The sequence below is a fragment of the Lolium rigidum genome, chromosome 5 (genome assembly GCF_022539505.1).
Source record: "Lolium rigidum isolate FL_2022 chromosome 5, APGP_CSIRO_Lrig_0.1, whole genome shotgun sequence".
Taxonomy (NCBI): domain Eukaryota; kingdom Viridiplantae; phylum Streptophyta; class Magnoliopsida; order Poales; family Poaceae; genus Lolium; species Lolium rigidum.
In genome coordinates, this window is record NC_061512.1 from 194699865 (window position 1) to 194718866 (window position 19002).

The window sequence follows — 19002 nt, forward strand, 5'->3', positions numbered from 1 at the left end:
TAATGTGTATAAAACATGTGAGTATCATCATAAAAGTAGCATGGAACATAAGAAATTATAGATACGTTTGAGACGTATCAGCGGCCAGGCCCATGGCCTGCGCCATCCCCTCCCCCTGCCTCTCGCCGGTGAGTAGACGCAATCTCGGGCTTCTTCCGCGACATGAGGTTGCCCGGGGTAGCAGCCTTGGGTATGACGGTGAAGGTGGCCCTCTTCTTCGCCGGAGAGGGTCGGCCTGCGGTTGGTGGTGGTGGATCTATCGATCTATCACCGCGTTCCGGCGGCGTGATGTAGAAGCATGGAAGCCAGCGACGGTGTCACCGGTGGAGGGTTGGAGTGGCCAGCCCAGGATGGTCGCCGACGTGGGGGTCCGACCTGAATAAAGGCGGCGGTCCTAGGGCCTCTCTTGCGTGAAGAGGAAGACCTACCGGAGGCCTGGACTCGTGATCTGGCTGGTGTGTTGAGTTCCGGAAGGCTCCGCCGGCAAATGTAACAGTGCTTTTTGCCTGGAGTTTGCTGGATCAATGGTATTCGGTCGTGCGCACTCATACTTTTATTCCGACCGATTGGTTCTGGAGGGAGTGGCGCGAAGCTCTTTTTCTGTGTTGACATCAAGTGACTATGAATCCATGATGAAAGTCGGAAGAAGAGAATTTCATGAAGGCCGGAGGGGAGGACTAGCTAATGGAGGTTCAAGTCTCCGCGCTGTTGAGAGACTTGCTTGGTGTTCCGGGCTTGACAACAGCGGTATGAAAGTGGGGGCGACAACACAGGTGAAGTTCAGAGTCCTACCTTTCAGGGTGAAAACCCAATGTCTGGCCTTAACTGGTTGTGCCTGGCAATGACCTTGTTGGAGGCATTGTTTTGAGAGCGGGGACTATCTTCAGGGTGAAAATCTAAGATCTTTGATCGGGCGACAACGGTGTTAGAGCACTGTTCCCTTCTTGGAGCCGTCATTTTTGGAGAGTCTGTATTTCAGGTGTTGTCTTGGCGGTGGATGTATTGTTGTTAGGCCCGAGATACTGTAGCGGGACTTTTGTTTCTTAGTTTTCTTTTCCTTTTTTTGGATGTGTGCATCCGTAGTGCCATTAGGGTGGTGCGTTGTTGCAGAGGCTGGGTGTAATTGATATATTTTTGATATTAATATATTCCCTTTATGGAAGAAAAAAACAATGTGTCTAAACTAGGCGCTAATTAATCTTAGGATTTATCAAATTATAGCTAATTCTACAAAGAGTGCGCACTTTCCGTCCTAGCCATGCCAAAGTAGTGCTAGTAGATATCTGTACCTGGAAAGCGACATTTTCAGTAGAGGTCTTTTTATGTCAGGCAAACATCAACAATTCCTTCTTTTTAAGTTCTCTCGAACCTGTTCGCCCTTAACAGTTTTCGAACTTGATTCAGAAGTCACAGTAAAACGCGAAAATGGTGACTTCCCTGCCCGTGCAATCTTGCAGGAAATTTTTCATTTAATATTGTACTAGCTCTTTTGAGGTTTTGCATGAATTTTGTAGAACATTATAGGACATGTGTAAACGCTATCACTAGGTCAGTGTGACAACGTGTGGCGTTGAACTGAGCACCGTATGCTTGAGTACAAATTTTAAATTTTCACTGTGATCACAAACGTTGAGCCAAATATTTAATAGATCATGAAAAAATTAAAGAGATCAAAAGCATATTTTCCGTGGCCCATTAAAAACGAAACATAGGAAGAAAAATGAAAAATCCACCATGTCACATGGCTAACAGCCTGACTGACACTATCGCACTATCACCATGCTATCAATACCTTTCCATTATTATAATCTCTGGTATAGTTTAACCATCATTCTAACCTGGGAAGAGACACCTTCCCTCCGATAGGAGGGACATCCTTGGATTTAATTAAGAGATGCACATTTCGGGAACCTATGCAAAGGAAGATCAGCATAGGGGGAAGACGAATCTAGGCTGTCAATGCATCCTGCAACAAGCTAACGCAGAGCTTAGATTAGATTATTTGCTAGGGTTTGCCATCGCATGAACCCCAACTACCCAACAGCCAAATCTTTCAAGACCTTGCACGCCCATCACTATCAGAAAGATAAAGCATGATGGTCAGGAGCATCCGTATGATGAGTTCCCCTTAAAGAGGCATCACCGGATCTGACACTACAATATCTTGAATCATTTTGCACAAGAAGGGTCACCGTGTTTATTAACTTCATAATGATCCACAACATAAATAAATAAAAATGTAATAGGATATCTATACTTCTTATAAAGCAAAATCTCACTAACTGCAATTAATATTAGTCTATCTCTACATACAAGCCGCCACATCATCTATTTTATTAGCCAATTAAATGTCCATGTCATCGCCACTAACATTCATTATTGATGTATCCTTGCATGCAAGCTATCTATGTCGCCATTTTTTGATTAAAATATCCACATAGCTAATTTATAGTCATCAAATATAAAAATATTGTGAATTAAATTTAGCATCTCAACTATTTTGACCAATTAAATATTGCATACTTCTATAGATAATTTATATTACATATGTATTATACCATTTTATTTAGACAATATAATTTCTTAGAAGATTCCGGCTGCAACACGCGGGGTATCCTTCTAGTTAACATAATGTTCATGTCAAAATATATAGTCGTAAATTTTTTTACTACTCCAACTATTAGAATAGTTTTGTTACAAGGAAAACACATGCACGGTAACCATAAAATTTTATAAAATTGTTTCTATAAAAAGGTTTTAATAGGTAGCCATGAGGTAAATTGTACATATGTATGTTTCTGTGACCATCATTATAATCTCTCGGTGTAGTATTTGTAGAGTTAATTCTTGTTTAGCAAATTTTCTTGAATTACCTTGTTTAGCAAATTTTCATCTAGATTACCCTATTTAGCAAAAGATTCCTATTTTTTTTAGCTTTTACCTCCCAAAAATCATATTAATTGTTCATTTTTTCCAGAAATTACAGATGTGAAGGCTATCCATTTTTTCGACAGATCCATCTCTAGTAAACTCACAAGCCACAGCCTAATAACGACAAAGCTCTCAGCCTAATAAGTAGCTTAAACCTAGGCTCCACACCATTAATCTAATTGCCGAATATATTCGCAACGCGATGTGGTGGGTATAAGGTAGAACCTATCTAGATGGTTGACCATATAGATCTGGCAAATTTACACCGGAAGAAAATGTGCTTTATAGTCTTGTCTTGATTACAAAAGACATATGATTTACTTCTCTGCCAATTGTATTTAACAAGGTTATCTTTGGTAAGAATTACCCCTCGACGAAGATACCACGTGAACACTTCCATTTTTAGCGGGATCTTCATCTTCCAAATTTTCTTATTGTTATTGTTATCAACTGGAATACCAGGTTGGATTAAAGCATTATACATAGAAGTCGCTGAGAATAAGCCATTCTTAGTAAGATTTCAATGAAATACAGCAGATCCCTGCTTCAAATGGAATGAATCCAGACATTGTAACAAATTCTTGTTTAGGGCCAATGAGACTTCTTCTGAACACACATTTGTTGGGGAAGTCACCAACACCTTAGCGAGTGTATCACCCTTGTGTCACACAATATTGTATACTATCGTATATTATTCACGGAGAGTGGCATTGCCACTTATCATCCCAGATCTAATCTGTGATCCATCCCTAATACAAAAAGACCCAGATGAGAAGAAGAACTTCTTCGCCGCCATAATGCCAACCCAAAAATGGGAGTCCTAGGTTTTCAATAAACTTGAGACAATGTTTTTGAGCCCATGTCTTTCTTCTAAGGAGGGTTTGCATATCTCATTCTTTGTAAGCAGTTTGAACAACCATTTACCAAAGGGAGCCTTGTTTTTTATCTCAAGGTCTTGAATTCCAAGACCTCCCTGGTCGTTGGGCCGTCAGACCATATTCCATTTAGCCAATCCTTTTCTCACTATCATCTTGCCAGAAGAATCTTGATCAGAAATAATCTAATCTTTGCAAGACTCCTTTTGACAGTTGGAAGAATGATATTATATACAATACCATGTTGCTTAGTACTGAATTAATAAGAACCAATATTCCACCCATGAATAAATTTGCCTTTACAGCTACTTAATCTAAATTGCAGTCGTTCCTCCACCATTTTCCATTCAAATATGTAATTCTCCGATAATGAATCAAAATTCCCAATTACCTAATAGGAAACTAGCCTTGGCCGTAGCCGAATAATTCAACATGCAGGTGGGCACCTTCTTAAGCCATGCAAAACAACTCACTTTTATGGAAATATATCTTCAGGCCCAATAATTGCTCGAAAGCTAAAACAATTAACTTAACCTCTCTTTGAAAATGTTGTATAGGCATGAAGTTTGGCCTTCCTTTTGCTGTATTCAGATTATGGTGCAATTGGTACTCCGCCCAGGATAGCAGTTTGCCTTTTCAGCTACTTAATCTAATCTCCTCCACCATTTTTCATTTGGTATTTGTAAATCTCCGATAATGAATTGGAATTTTCAATTACCTAATAAGAAACTGGTCTTGCCCGCAATCGAGTAATTGAGCATACTGATGGGCATCTGCTTGAGCCTCGCGAAACCAACTCACGCTTATGGAAATTCATCTTCATCTTCAGGTGAAAGCATTAACTTAACCTCTCTTTCTATGAAAATGCTGTATATGTATGATTTCTACGATGAGGTTAGACCTCTTGGAAAAGAATTCTATGTGTCTATGATAATTATGGCATGTACTCAATCTCTATAGAAATTTCCTACCTTTTTCGTATGGTGCAACCAAGCGACTTCTACGACTAATTCCTCCATTTTTGATTCGTGTAGGATTTCACATGTCATGACATACTATTCATATGTTTTTCCTAGTTATGTACTGTATTCAGATCATGGTGCAATTGTGAAGTGTGGCAGGAGAAATTTGATAACCCTGCATTCCACACACGCCAGAGCAATAAACTTGTACTCACTGAATTTGCAGCGACATTGTAATTGCTCCGGCGGCAGACGTTCATGCAAGCTCTATCGGGTCAGGAGCAACGCAATGGACCTATCCATGTTTGGTTCATTTGTTTGTGGCAGAAGGAACCAAAAAGAAGAAGAGTGGCACGCACGGGCGGGCGGGGCGCCACCCCCACCACCTGCAGAAGGTGCATAATTGATCGGGATTGAGAGCAAATCATGCGCTGGGGTTAGGGAGCAGCTGGCGGCGAGGCGATCACATCGAGTGCATCATCCTTCCCTTCGGGAATTGGGCAGAGAAGGAAGGAGGCGAGATGAACACTCATGAGACTCGATCAAGACATGTGAGAAGGTAGCAGGAGGGAAGAAAAGGGTTGGTCTTTTGTGTGAAGCTGCGGTGTCAGGAGGCCATGCCGAGGCTAATGCCATCACGAGCGTAGCTGCATGATTTGGCTTGTCAGCCAGCCCTGCCCGAGCGGCCTTTTCAGTGTCAATGCCGCCATCAGCTTTTCGACCAGAGTGAGCGCGGCCAGCACGACAAAAAGCATCACCTTCCTCCCTCCTCATATTCCATCCCCTCACGAGCAACAGTAGAACGGTACTTCTGCGATTACTGGAGGAGCTTCTGCTTAAGAGATCGTCCTTAAGGACAAAGTGGCTCATCTTCCTGCCTAATTGCCTCGTGGTTGCCTGCCTGACCTGGCCCCAACCCACATCTCGTCACCCCCCAACCGCACGCACGAACGGTCGATCTGATGGCTACCTGCGTGCGCTTTTTGGCCGTGTTGTAGCGTCGAGTTCTTGGCCGGCCGGCCGGCCGGCCTGGAGACGCAAAAGTTCTCAATGGTGGGGATGCCCAAATCGGACGGGTTTTGCCTGGGAGAAGCTAGCAGAGGGACTATGGCGGAGAGGGACCATACGAGAACTAGACGAGAATGTGTGATGGAGAAAGGGGCAGCGACTATTCTCATTCCATTGCAAGAGACAGCGTAGTTAGTGATGGCAAGCATGCGGGGAAGATACTAACTATAGATCGATAGATGGATAGATAGTGCTGCAATGCAACAAGAAAGATGCTTTTGTTTAGGCGTACGTTAATCGCATAGGGATTGCATGCGAAGCATTATAAAATTGGTGACCCTAATGATGGGGATTAATAACCTAGCCAAAAGGCCGATTGTTCTAGCCGGCGCAAGTACGAGCAAGCCCATTGATTAATCGAACAATTGTACCTCTGCTAAGCAGAGATGCTACCTCCATCTACATTCATTCTGTGTACATTCCACCATCAGAGAAGATGCTGTGAGTTTACAACAGCGAAGGAGGTAATCTCTTCTATTACAGCAGAAGCTCGACTTAACACTTACAGGGACAAGAACAGGAACGAACTCAACTTACAGGGACAGCAACGAACCAAGAAAGGTGCCGCTTTTGAGATCGGATAACCTAATTAACTCCTAATTTACCCGCTTCATCCGATCCCAAGAGCATCCTTCTTCCTCGGGGTTAATTTCTTACTACTAGCTCGATCGGAACCCTAAATTAACGAAATGGAATCGAATGATCGCTGAAAGCTACTTATTTTTTCTTCTTCTTTCTCTTCCCCCCGCCGCCGCTTATTAATCTCTCTTAATAACTAGTTTAGGCGGACTGCGGCGACGAGGTTCCGTTCACTTGGTGGACGGCGGTGTAGACGGGGGCGGGGGTGACGGCGGAGGTGGCGGTGCCGTTCATGTTGAAGCCGCTGGCGGTGGGGGCGGGGGAGCTGTGGGTGACGGACGGGGCGAATGGCGCTGGCGGCGGCGGCGCCTGCGCGCCTTGGGCGGGCGCGACGTGGTGGAATGGCCCGGCCGCGGCGGGGGCGGTCGGGGTGGTGGCGGCGGAGGACGCGGCGGTCGCGGAGGCGCTGCGGCGGGCGCTGTGGCCGCCCAGGTAGTTGTGCTTGTTGTTGTGCATCCACACCTTGAACACGCCCTTGCTCACCCCGATGTCGCGGCACCACTCGTCCACGATGGCCTCGTCGCGCTTCTGCAGGCGCCACCCGAGACGCTCCGACAGCTCCTGCATCCGCTGCTTCTGCTGCGCGGTGAACTTGGTGCGGAACCGCTTCCGAGCCGCCGCGCCCCCCACGTGGGCCGGCGGGGCGGTCGCCGGCGAGGCCTGGACGGGGAGCCTCTGCCCCTGCGCATGCGCCGCCCCGGGCGGCGGCGCGCTGGAGTTCAGGGACAGCAGCATGTGCGGCGGCTGCTGATGCAGCTGCGGCGGCGGGGAGAAGTAGGCCGGAGGCTGCTGCGACACCGGCGCCGGCACGCGCGCCGGCTGAGCCTGCAGCAGCTGCGGCGGGGAGACGGACCGCTCGTCGTCGTACCCGGACCCCGAGCCGTCGGAGTCGGACTCAGAGTCGTCGTCGTCGTCGCCGTCGGCGGCCGGGAGCCGGACCTCGGGCGTCTCCTCCGCGCGCCGCGGCGGGCCGTGCTGCACCTGCACAACGCCCCCCGCCACGGGCGGCGCCGGCAGCCGCGCCACCTGTTGCTGCGCCGGCGCCGGCGGCGCCTGCTCCTCCTCCTCCACCATCACGCGGCGGTGGAAGTTGCGGTGGCAGCCGCAGGCGACGCACGTGAAGGAGGCCGGGTCAGCGGGGTTGAGCTGCGGCGCCGGCAAGAACTCCCCGCAGCCGTCCACGGCGTGCGCGCCCATGCACGCCGCGTGGTTCCGGAGGCACTCCCGGTAGCTGGGCACCACCACCACGGCGCCCACTCCGACCGCCGCTGCCGCCTGCCGCGCCCTCTTCACAGACCCGTTTCCGGGGAACATGGCCGGGGCGTGCTTGACGTCCATGGCCTCCATGCCGCGCGCCTGAGAGGTCCCTGTCTAGCTTGACAAAGATTACCACTAGTGCCTAAGCCCAGGCTTAGTCACGACACAAAGGAAGAGAAGGGTCAAGGGAGGTAGCGAAGGAAAACTACAGGTAAGGATGCGAAGCGAAGGCGAGGAGATAAGAGCTTAAAAAGGCCGTCGCCGGAGAGACGCTGACGCTCGGAGACAAGCGAAATAACTCATTAGCCCATGTAATTAGTGAGTACATAGACCAGAAATATTTCTGCGAGATCTTGGAGATAGATAGAGATCAATGACGGACGACGCACTGTATTGAATCAGTTGCAGCTGTATCCTGCCTGCGTCACGGAGTAGAGGAGGAGTAAGCACGGACCGCTGATCAAGAATCAAACACACACGCCGGCCCCGGATGGGCGGCCGTTTTTGTTTGACCTCCCACATCTTCGACCTGTCATTTACATCATCAGATAGTAGATCACGCGACACGTGTAAACCACTGCTTTACATTTGTCCACCCTGTATATTTGGCAATCAGTTACCATGGAGTAAATCGTTCTTGATTGATTCCTTAGTTTGAGCTGTCCAATATGAGTCATTAATTGGGTAAAACTAGTTAACCTATACTGCTAAATTTACCCACTGTCACCAACCATACAACAAATTTCAAAACCATAATGCAGTTTTCTCTTAGTTTTCATATGTGTGTGTGTGCTTAGAAAAGCAAATATGTAAACCAATCTTATCAAAGGTTACCAACCAATATAAGCATTTAACCCTCATAGAGATGGTATATATGCATGTTACACATAATTTACATCAATTATCACCCACCACTATGTAATATCTCAAGCACATAATATCTCAAGTGTGTAGTACATAATACATTTGCCACGAGTTATAGCAAATACAAATAACATAATGTAGTTTTTTACCTAACAGTCTCTTGAAGCTTTTTGATCAAGCAAGAAACTCATAGATCAATACCGTGGATTGGAGGACCTGTTTAGGAGAAAGGAAGTTCGTAGTTGTAGTTACACGGTCAAGAAATATGTAAATTGTTTCCCTCGATTTTAAGCTATTGGTGATGTAATTATGACATAAAAATTTACTCAAAAAATCATTACCTACTCTAGATGGCCACGACACGTGTAAACAATTGTTGTATATTTGCTGAGCATATATATCAATCAATACAATGAGTAATAAGCCTTTTGTTGATCCTCAATTTGAATTGTCATTGATTAGGGAGAAACTACTAAGCATATGTTGTAATCCACATTTATCGATTGCCACCAACCATAATATACATATTATAACGTAATATACAAAATTATTACAGGCTACAACAAATCTACAAATGGTAATGCGGTTTACCTTGATCCGGGGTTTAGGTTTCTATATATATAATCAAAAGCAAGAAAACGTGTAAACCATTATTACCGAGTGTTAACAATTATAGGAAATACCGGAGTCATAGCACATAAATAATGCATTATATTAAACTTTTGAAATGTTCAAACATGGTAAACTTTTTGGCCTATAACCCACATCTTGATTTCATATACGAATAAAATATTAAATCCCTTAAGCTATAGCAAATCCAGGCAACATGATGTAGTTTTCTGTAGCACTCCATTTGAGCTATATGATCAAAAAATCAAGCAAAAAAAGTCCTAAACCATTTTAAGAAACTACCGGTAACAATATCAGCTTTTACAACATGAACATAACATAGTGCATTTTTGTTTCGTTATAGTCAATCTTACTACCGTAAAGAAGCATCAATTTTGGAATGTTAGCAGGAGAGCTGCTAAATTCATGGATTCAAAAGAAAATGGTTAAGAGACCCACAATGATGGGTTAATTGCAGTAAAACCGGTCGACAAACTGAAAAGGCAACCCACACCTAAAGCACCATAAGATATACAAGATGCGAGAAGGCGGAAGACAACACACATGTAGGCTACTCAAGCAACACACGACTCGCAAAGTGTTCACCGAAAACCATTGCAATAACCTGATCTGCCATGATCCTTTTTGCCAACCTTGTCGAGGCTGGGGAGGGACAAGTTGCCCAAAAGAGGAGGACATGTCACTCTCTGAACCCACGATGAAGACCAAAGTTGCTCACACGACGCTTCTTGCATGTGGAGAGTGCTACAACCGCCCACCATCGCCGCCCACCTCCACGGACCGCAGGTTCACCTCACCGTTTCCACCTCCGAAAAACAATGCCCCAAGAAGGAACACAACACCACCTAGTATAACATAGCACCACCATTGACGGTCTGAAATGATTATCTCTAGGGCTTTCCCTGGACAATGTTGTGAAGGAAGGTGAGGGGTGTTTGATACGTCTGAAACGTATCTATAATTTTTGATGCTCCATGCTTGTTTTACACCAATTTATATATGTTGTGCTCATACTTCGTTGCACTTTTATACATTTTTCAGCACTAACCTATTAACAAGATGCCACAGTGTTAGTTCCTTGTTTTCTGTTGTTTTGTATTTCAAAAAAGTTGTACATGAAATATTTTCGGAATTGGACGAAACAAAAGCCGAAGTCAATATTTTACCATAACGAAGACAGAGTCCGGAGGGGAGTCAAATGGGGGCAGCGGGGCGGCCACGCTAGCCCTAGGCGCGTCCTAGCCCTGGCCCCTCCGCCTATTTATTCACGATCTCGGCAAAACCTTGAATACCCGAGCCTCCATCCACGAAAAGTTCCGTCGGGGCCGCCATTGCAGAACCCATCTCGGGAGGGTTCTGAAACTCTTCCCGGCACCTCGCCGGAGGGGGAAATCATTGTCAGAGGCATCTACATCGCCATGCCCGCCTCCGAAGTGATGCGTGAGTAGTTCATTCCTGGACTATGGGTCCATAGCAGTAGCTAGATGGTTGTCTTCTCCAATTTGTGCCTCATGTTTAGATATTGTGAGCTGCCCTACATGATCAAGATCATCTTTATGTAATGCTACATGTTGTGTTTGTTGGGATCCGATGAATATTGAATACTATGTTGAGATCGATTATATATTCTTGTCATATGTTATTTGTGATCTTGCATGCTCTCCGTTGCTAGTAGATACTCTAGCCAAGTAGATGATTGTGACTCCAACAGGGGGTATTTATGCTCGATAGTAGGTTCATGCCTCTAGTTTTTTGGAAGAGTGACAATAACTTCTAAGATTGTAGATGTGTTGTTGCTACTAGGGAGAAAACAACAATGTTTTATCCAAGGGTAATTCTACTGTTTACTTTACACACATTGCTTAATGCGATAATCTGTTGCTTGTAACTTAATACTGAAGGGGTTCGGACAATAACCTGAAGGTGGATTATTAGTCATAGACGCAGTTGGATTACGGTCTTACAGTTTTTATTTAGTAATTTTATCTAGTCTAGTTTTAGTTGATTTATTTTTACTTGTGTTTTGTACTTACACGAAACATTGTGCTTGACAACCACGGGGTAGAGTTGGGAACACAAGGCTTTTATTTTACTTGCAGGATTGCTAGAAGAAGGGAGAAGAGAATACTCTTTGTCCAGTTCCCCGAGAGTTCGATGTAAACCCTCGAGTCACCCTTGTGGAGAAAATACTCTGATGACAAAACACTCTGCACTTGGAGTCTTAAAGTCATCAGTGTGTGTTGCGGTCAAAAACCCACCGGCGAGTAACGACGGGCAACACCGTAGAGCCGGGAGGCTCCCAGGATTGCGGTGGACCCTGGTCCCTCGGGCGACGGCCCGCAATGCCTTCTGGCACACGTCCCGGTGCTTACGAGGGCGTGCCACCTGACCTATACCCGGTCGGGAAGGTGATGGATTGTTTCGACTAGTTTCCTGCATGGCAAACACGTAAACATTAAATACGAGCCCCGATCGGCTCTTAAGTTGTTACGTGGATCGGCTCAAAGAGCCGATTGCCCCATGGTTCATGTTAGATCTATCGGGACATGGGGATCATGCTTTATCAATATCAAGCTAAACTAATCTACGATAGTCTAGGGTTTTCACCGTATAATCGGAACATCCTATGCGTAGTTGAGCCTAGCGGATACGTAAGATAATGGAAAACCAGCCCTAAAGAGGCCTAAAAACCAACGTGAAGTTGATCCGGAACAATCCCTCTAGAGCTTAATAAACCACACCTTACGCACTACCGGATCGTTCAACCCGTTTATAAGGCCTAACCATATGGATATCAAACCAATCCTTGAAGAACAAGGAGCAACTATAACGGATTAGATCTACCAAATAAAGAACAAGCAAGATGCTGCCTGACAAGGTATTAACTTATCAATGCCTATGGATTGTAGGCTAGGGTTTAGTTAGAAGTAGAGGGCAAGTAGATCTCGAAGGTTTCAGCCGAAAAGTACTCGACGATTACGAAAACTAGGGTTTGCAAACAATGATTCGATGATCTCTTCGTCCCTCGACTCCCCTTTATATAGGAGGCGGAGCCGAGGGTTTCGTTTCGTACAAGTTACAGAGTCCGGGACGGTTTCTAACTCTGTTATCACCAGATTTTGGACAAATCTAGAGGTGGGCCGTAAGAGAGATGGGCTTAGAAGACTACACGTGGAAGATCTCTGAAGCGGCCTTGCTCGGAGGATTTGGGCTAGTTTGCCCGTGTATCTTTAATTATAGTAGATTATATCTTAGATCGAGATTTGGAGTTTGTATCGCACACGGTGGGATATTCCCACATTAGAAAGTCCCCTGGACTATAAATATGTATCTAGGGTTTATGGAATAAACAACAACACAACGTTCACCCCAAAACAAACCAATCTCGGCGCATCGCCAACTCCTTCATCTCGAGGGTTTCAATCAGGTAAGCGACATGCTGCCTAGATCGCATCTTGCGATCTAGGCAGCACAAGCTCCACGTTGTTCATGCGTTGCCCGTACTGAAGCGTCTTTGATGGCGGGCAACGTAGTTATCATAGATGTGTTAGGGTTAGCATTGTTCTTCGTTTAAGCATGCTTACGTAGTGCAACCCTTGCATGTCTAGCCGCCCTCACACCTATCTCGGGTGTGGGGCGGCACCCTGCTTGTTCATTATTTAGTAGATCTGATCCGTTACGATTGCTCCTTGATTCATCAAGGATTAGTTTAATATCTGCAATAGTTAGGCCTTACAAAGGGTTGGAGGATCCAGCGGCGTGTAGGGTGCAGTTCGCTAGCCCTAGACGGGACGTTCCGATGATCAACCTCGTGTTGGTTTTTAGGCCCTGTCTAGGATCGGCTTACGGTCACCGTGCGCGGCCGCGAGGCCCAATCGTGAGTAGGATGATCCGATTATGCGGTGAAAACCCTAAATCGTCGTAGATCTCATTAGCTATATCTTGATCAAGCAGGATCACCAAGTATTCGTGCACCCCGTACGAATCATGGGTGGATCGGCTCTTTGAGCCGATTCACGGAGATAACTCGAGAGCCGATCGAGGCTCGGATTTAATGTTTACGTGTATGCCATGCAGGGAACTAGCGAGGCATCCCCATCACCTTCCCGACCGGGTATAGGTCAGGTGGCACGCCCTTGCACTTCGCATCGCCGCGTGTGACCAGAAGAGCATTGCGGGCCGTCGCTCGGAGGGTCTCGGCCAGCCGCAGCTCTAGGCTCTTCCCGGCTCTACCGTGTTGACGATCGCTGCCCGCCGGTGGGTTTTGGCGATCAACACATTACGGCACGCCGGTGGGACAATCATCTACATCAACCACATCGCCATCTACATCCGAGATGGCGGCGGACCGGCACGCCGAGTCACCTACGAGGAGCTGCCTGACGAGCTCAAGAAGAGATATGACGAGATCAAGGTCACCCTCGAAGCCGACCTCATCGGCTCTTTTCAGAGAACCCGTTCCCATGGCATCAGATGGAAGGGATTGTCGCCAGAAGGTGCACTCGATGGGATAGACCTCTCTGCCCCGTCGGAGGAACGCACTAGGGGCCTACGGCAGGAGATCAACTACTTGGTGGCTCACTCGCTACACCGCCATTCAGAGAACCTGGTCAACGTGTTGGAGCGTGTCGCTCTTCGCGTGATCCAGGAGATCATGAGCCACCAGTACTCGCCGTCGGGACCAGCTCTCGGGACGCATCAAGGAGAGTTGCCACTCCGAGTCCCGTCCACCGCTGCCATATGCGTTGGCGGCACCGGCTGAAGTGCCGGCTACACCGGCATTCGTCGTCTACAAGATCGGTGGTGACCCTAGTGACTACCGGTTCTTGGGCTGAGGCGCCCAAGGAGATCCCTCAAGGATATGCGTGCACGTATGTGCCGGATTGTGGCAACTGGCCACTCTCAAACCAGAGCCACAACGTCGGGGGCTCCGGCGCAAACAGGAGGAACGTCGGCAACGAGCTTGAGAAGCGAGACGTGGCTAACTAAGTACGCCACCCCGACGAAACTCCCGAGCCCGGCTCTGCGGTTGGCTCGGAGCTGGAAAAGCAAACATGGCTGGCTAAGTACGCCACCCCGGCGAATCTTCGAGTGCATCTCCTGCAGCCGGCCACGGCGGATCGGATCGGTACCATGCCGAGAGACCGATTCGGCATGGTGCCGAAAAGGAGGGCAATCGGCTATTCCAAGCCGTACCCCGACGAGTACGAGATGATCCCGCTGCCACCTAAATATCGGCTCCACGACTTCTCCAAATTCGGTGGATCGGATGGCTCCAGCTCCATCGAGCACATCGGCCGATATTTGGCGCAACTAGGACCGGCTTCAGTGTCGGATCAGCTACGCGTGAGGCTCTTTTCACAGTCCCTCACAGGATCGGCTTTTGGATGGTATACCTCTTTGCCGGCAAACTCCATCCAGTCTTGGAAGCAATTGGAAGAACAGTTTCCATATGCAATACCATTCGAAGCTTCCGAGTCTAGCATTGCCGATCTAGCACAACTACGTCGAAGCGCGGAGAAACGGTGACGAGTACATCCGGCGCTTCAGGAATCTTAGGAACCGATGTTATTCGGTTCGTATAAGCTGAAAAGGAAGCGATCGAGTTGGCGTAGCTGGCCTTGCAACACGGCTCAAGGACATGGCCTCCCAAGCGAGATTATCCCTCGGCGGCGCACATGGTTCGAAACTATCGGCATATGAACAGCGCCACCCGGACACTGTACCAAGACAAGTTCAAGCGTGCGGTAGTCATGGTCGATACGGAGGAAGGTGAAGTGCCTGCGGGAGACCAAGAAGTAGCGATGGGCTGAGTGGACTCGGGGAGGAACCCCCGTGTCCCGCAAATGGGTAAAGCCACCGGGGCCGCCCGGGGGATTTGATTTTGACGTGACCAAGGCTGAACAAATCTTCGACCTCCTGCTCAAGGAGAAACGAGTTGACGATTCTCGAAGGTCTCAAATTCCCCACGGCGCAAGAGCTAAACGGAAAGCCGTACTGCAAATTCCACAACTCGCTCTCCCATGCTACCAACGACTGCAGGGTGTGGCGTCAGCACATACAAGCGGCGATAGAGAAGGGGCGTCTAATTTTCAACCAGTACGCCATGAAGGTAGACACCCAGCCTTTCCCCGCCGTTAACATGGTAGAAGTCATCTACCCTGAAGGTTGCCAGCCAGGATCCTCGTTCAGCATCAACATGATAGGACCTGGGAACCACTCTGGCAAAGATGGAGATGAGGGCAGCTGCTCTCATAGCAAGGACACAGAGGAGGCCGCTCCACGCGATCGGCTCCATCATGATGGCAAGCGCTACGTCACGAGAGGGAGAAGTGAAGAACATAAGATATCAACGACCTCTCTGCGATCACCTCCTCAACAAATATGTGAGTCGGTATGACCAACGCCGACGGTCCAACTATGATGATGAAGGAGATCGTCCGGCTAGAGAAGCCGGAAGACATCGTCGGCAGGATCGCGATGAGGAGGAGCACGAGCGCCGTGCCACAGACAAGTCAAGGGAGCAAGATGACAACGCCAGACACTGGGACTGCCCCTTCTTCAGACACTGCTGGGATTCAGGAATGAGCCGATTGCCCACAATCGGCAATTGCCCAGAATGCAACCAGAAGAAGAAGGAGGCAGCCAGCGTATCTGTGTTCGAGCGCCTAGGGCCTCTCCCACCACAAAGCAAACGCGCTGAGTCACCTCGTTGGGCAGATCTTGAGGATTCAGAGGACGAGGGACAAGAAGAAGACAGGTACCACCGGCCAAGGTGGTGCCCTGACGGACTCAGCCGTTCCCAAAAGCGCAGGGTTCAGCGGTTGCGCGGCCTGGAAGAAGCCGAAAGGTTATACCTACATACGCTAAGGAAGGCACGACCTGATCTGGCCGCGAAAGTTCAGCGAACCCTGGATGAAGAGGGTCGTCCACAAAGAAAAGAATGGCGCCCCAAGCAAAGGAAAGCCGATGATGAGACATCGGCTGGCACAAACATGGTACTCGTCTTGCCGACAGGGCTTAGTGCTCCACGAGTTTGCGATACACTCAAGGTGGACGGCAGCAAGCGCATCAAGTCAGAGGTTGGGTTGGTTTTGTCCAACCTAACCGAATAGCAAGATCAAACCAATGAGCAAATCGGACAAGGCTGATCCTTGTGATCGGCCCCAAAAATTATGAAGGAACGCTATGGAACCTTCAGACAGCGCTCAAATGGATATGGAGGCCGATTCCGGAAATCGGCCAAAATTACCTTCACCACATGTTCTGCTTGCGTTCAGCACCGATCTACTGAGCAGTGGCCACGTCGGCAGACGAGAGTCAGCGTAGATTTTTGCGAAGCCGACGTGCAAGTGCAGTGCCCTGGTTATCTATACAAGCCGATATCTGCAGTCGTCCAGCAGGTATCGGCTCGGGGGGGCATGTGCAGATAAACATGTGAGAACATACGTGCAATGAAACATTGGGGGCCGATTAAGAAAATCGGCCAAATAAAAAAAAAAAAAATTTCAGCCGATGCAGGGGCATCGACTTCAGAACTAAGAAGCAAAGCTGGACCGGCTGTTTATATGCTCAAAGTTCACATCGATATCGACGGTCAGTGCAGGGGAGGAGCCGATTTGACCTGCAAGGCGCGGAGTAGACTGAAGAAACTCGGGGGGCAGCTCACCCTGAAGGTTCTCTGCTTTGGGAAGCCGATTTTGTTGAAATCGGCTAACTCTGCATAGGCGGCACATTCGGCTGATCCATTACTGTTCTCGCTTCGACTCAGACTCGGGGGGCAGCTGGCCTGGTGGCTGCTCTGGAAAGCCGATGGGAGGCGCATCGACTGGCCCTGCATTGTGATCTCCTCTGAATCAGGATAGGAGGCCGTCGGTTTTTTGTTTGGATCGTCCTGTCGCTGCAAGAGAAGGAGAGGGACTAGATTCTCAAAATAGCCGATGGGTAGTCATCGGCTAAGGGATTGCGAAAAATTATGGTCAGATACCAAATCGCAACCTGGAATTGAGAAGTTCTTGGCCTACGGGCTACTCGACATGAGAGTCCGGCTTCATGGGCGTCCAAAAGAGAAAAAATCGATACATTGCTATCGGTCTTGACATGACAGGCGGAATGAATGAAATTGGGGCAATTGAAGGATGAATCAAAAGAACAATTTCATTAATTCAGAGGAGCGGCTTTACAAGAAAGAGCCGATGGCTCTCAAAAGAGGGATCTAGTGCCTAGCGCACTGCTACTACTAGTCCTATTCTACTAGTCGTCGCTGTCCTCGTCGTCACCGCCGTCGATGTCGTCGGCGCTGCTCCCAGGGAGCTCCTCGTCGCTGCTACCCCAGCCCGTGGCCGGAGCCGCTTCCTCCTCGTCATCATCATCGTCTTCGCTGTCCGCCCAGGAGCGGAAGCGCTTGGTTGGCGGGTACCCGGCGGAAGAGGAAGATTCATCTTCCTCCTCCTCTTCTTCTTCTTCGTCGGCATCTTCATCCTCGCTATCCGCCCACCCGCGGGAGCGCTTCTTCGGTGGGAGCTTGGCGAAGGGGAAGGTCTTGGCCTTCGCTGCTTCTCCTTCTTTCTTCTCGTTATCAGAGGAGAGGGGGTTCACCTCGGAATGAGGCTTGTCCTCGTTCTTCTTCGGCGAGGATGGGGGGAAGAGGTTTGAGAAGGAGGAGGAAGAGGAAGACATAGTTGGGGGAGAAGAGAGTTTTTTGGCTGCCGATGGCTGGAACAAGAGGAAGGGGATGAAGAAAGCTAATCGATCGGCACAGTTAATTAATGAGGAGCCTGGTGGAAATTTATTGTCATTACAGTTTCCAAGGAGATGACGCCAGAGCTATCGAATTTTGCAAAGAAGCTGAGAAGACGGGGCATAATGATAACGGATACTGCAACAGTTCTGCTCTACCACGACATGACCCGACAAAGGAAAGCATAATGATTTTGGAAAAATTATTTCCAAAACCAGGGGGGCATGTGTTATCACCAGATTTTGGACAAATCTAGAGGTGGGCCGTAAGAGAGATGGGCTTAGAAGACTACACGTGGAAGATCTCTGAAGCGGCCTTGCTCGGAGGATTTGGGCTAGTTTGCCCGTGTATCTTTAATTATAGTAGATTATATCTTAGATCGAGATTTGGAGTTTGTATCGCACACGGTGGGATATTCCCACATTAGAAAGTCCCCTGGACTATAAATATGTATCTAGGGTTTATGGAATAAACAACAACACAACGTTCACCCCAAAACAAACCAATCTCGGCGCATCGCCAACTCCTTCATCTCGAGGGTTTCAATCGGGTAAGCGACATGCTGCCTAGATCGCATCTTGCGATCTAGGCGGCCTAAGCTCCACGTTGTTCATGCGTTGCCCGTACTGAAGCGTCTTTGATGGCGGGCAACGTAGTTATCATAGATGTGTTAGGGTTAGCATTGTTCTTCGTTTAAGCATGCTTACGTAGTGCAACCCTTGCATGTCTAGCCGCCCTCACACCTATCTCAGGTGTGGGGGCGGCACCCTGCTTGTTCATTATTTAGTAGATCTGATCCGTTACGATTGCTCCTTGATTCATCAAGGATTAGTTTAATATCTGCAATAGTTAGGCCTTACAAAGGGTTGGAGGATCCAGCGGCGTGTAGGGTGCAGTTCGCTAGCCCTAGACAGGACGTTCCGATGATCAACCTCGTGTTGGTTTTTAGGCCCTGTCTAGGATCGGCTTACGGTCACCGTGCGCGAGCGCGAGGCCCAATCGTGAGTAGGATGATCCGATTATGCGGTGAAAACCC

The 19002-nt window shown here is 48.1% G+C and overlaps 1 protein-coding gene across 1 annotated transcript; it reads right to left on the reverse strand.

Moving 5' to 3' along the window:
- Nucleotides 1-6616: 6616 nt before the first annotated feature.
- On the reverse strand, nucleotides 6617-7892 carry LOC124654802 (zinc-finger homeodomain protein 9-like). Its single transcript, XM_047193787.1, has one exon. The coding sequence runs from the start codon at nucleotides 7820-7822 to the stop codon at nucleotides 6617-6619; it is 1206 nt and encodes a 401-aa protein (XP_047049743.1). The 5' UTR covers nucleotides 7823-7892.
- Nucleotides 7893-19002: the final 11110 nt, after the last annotated feature.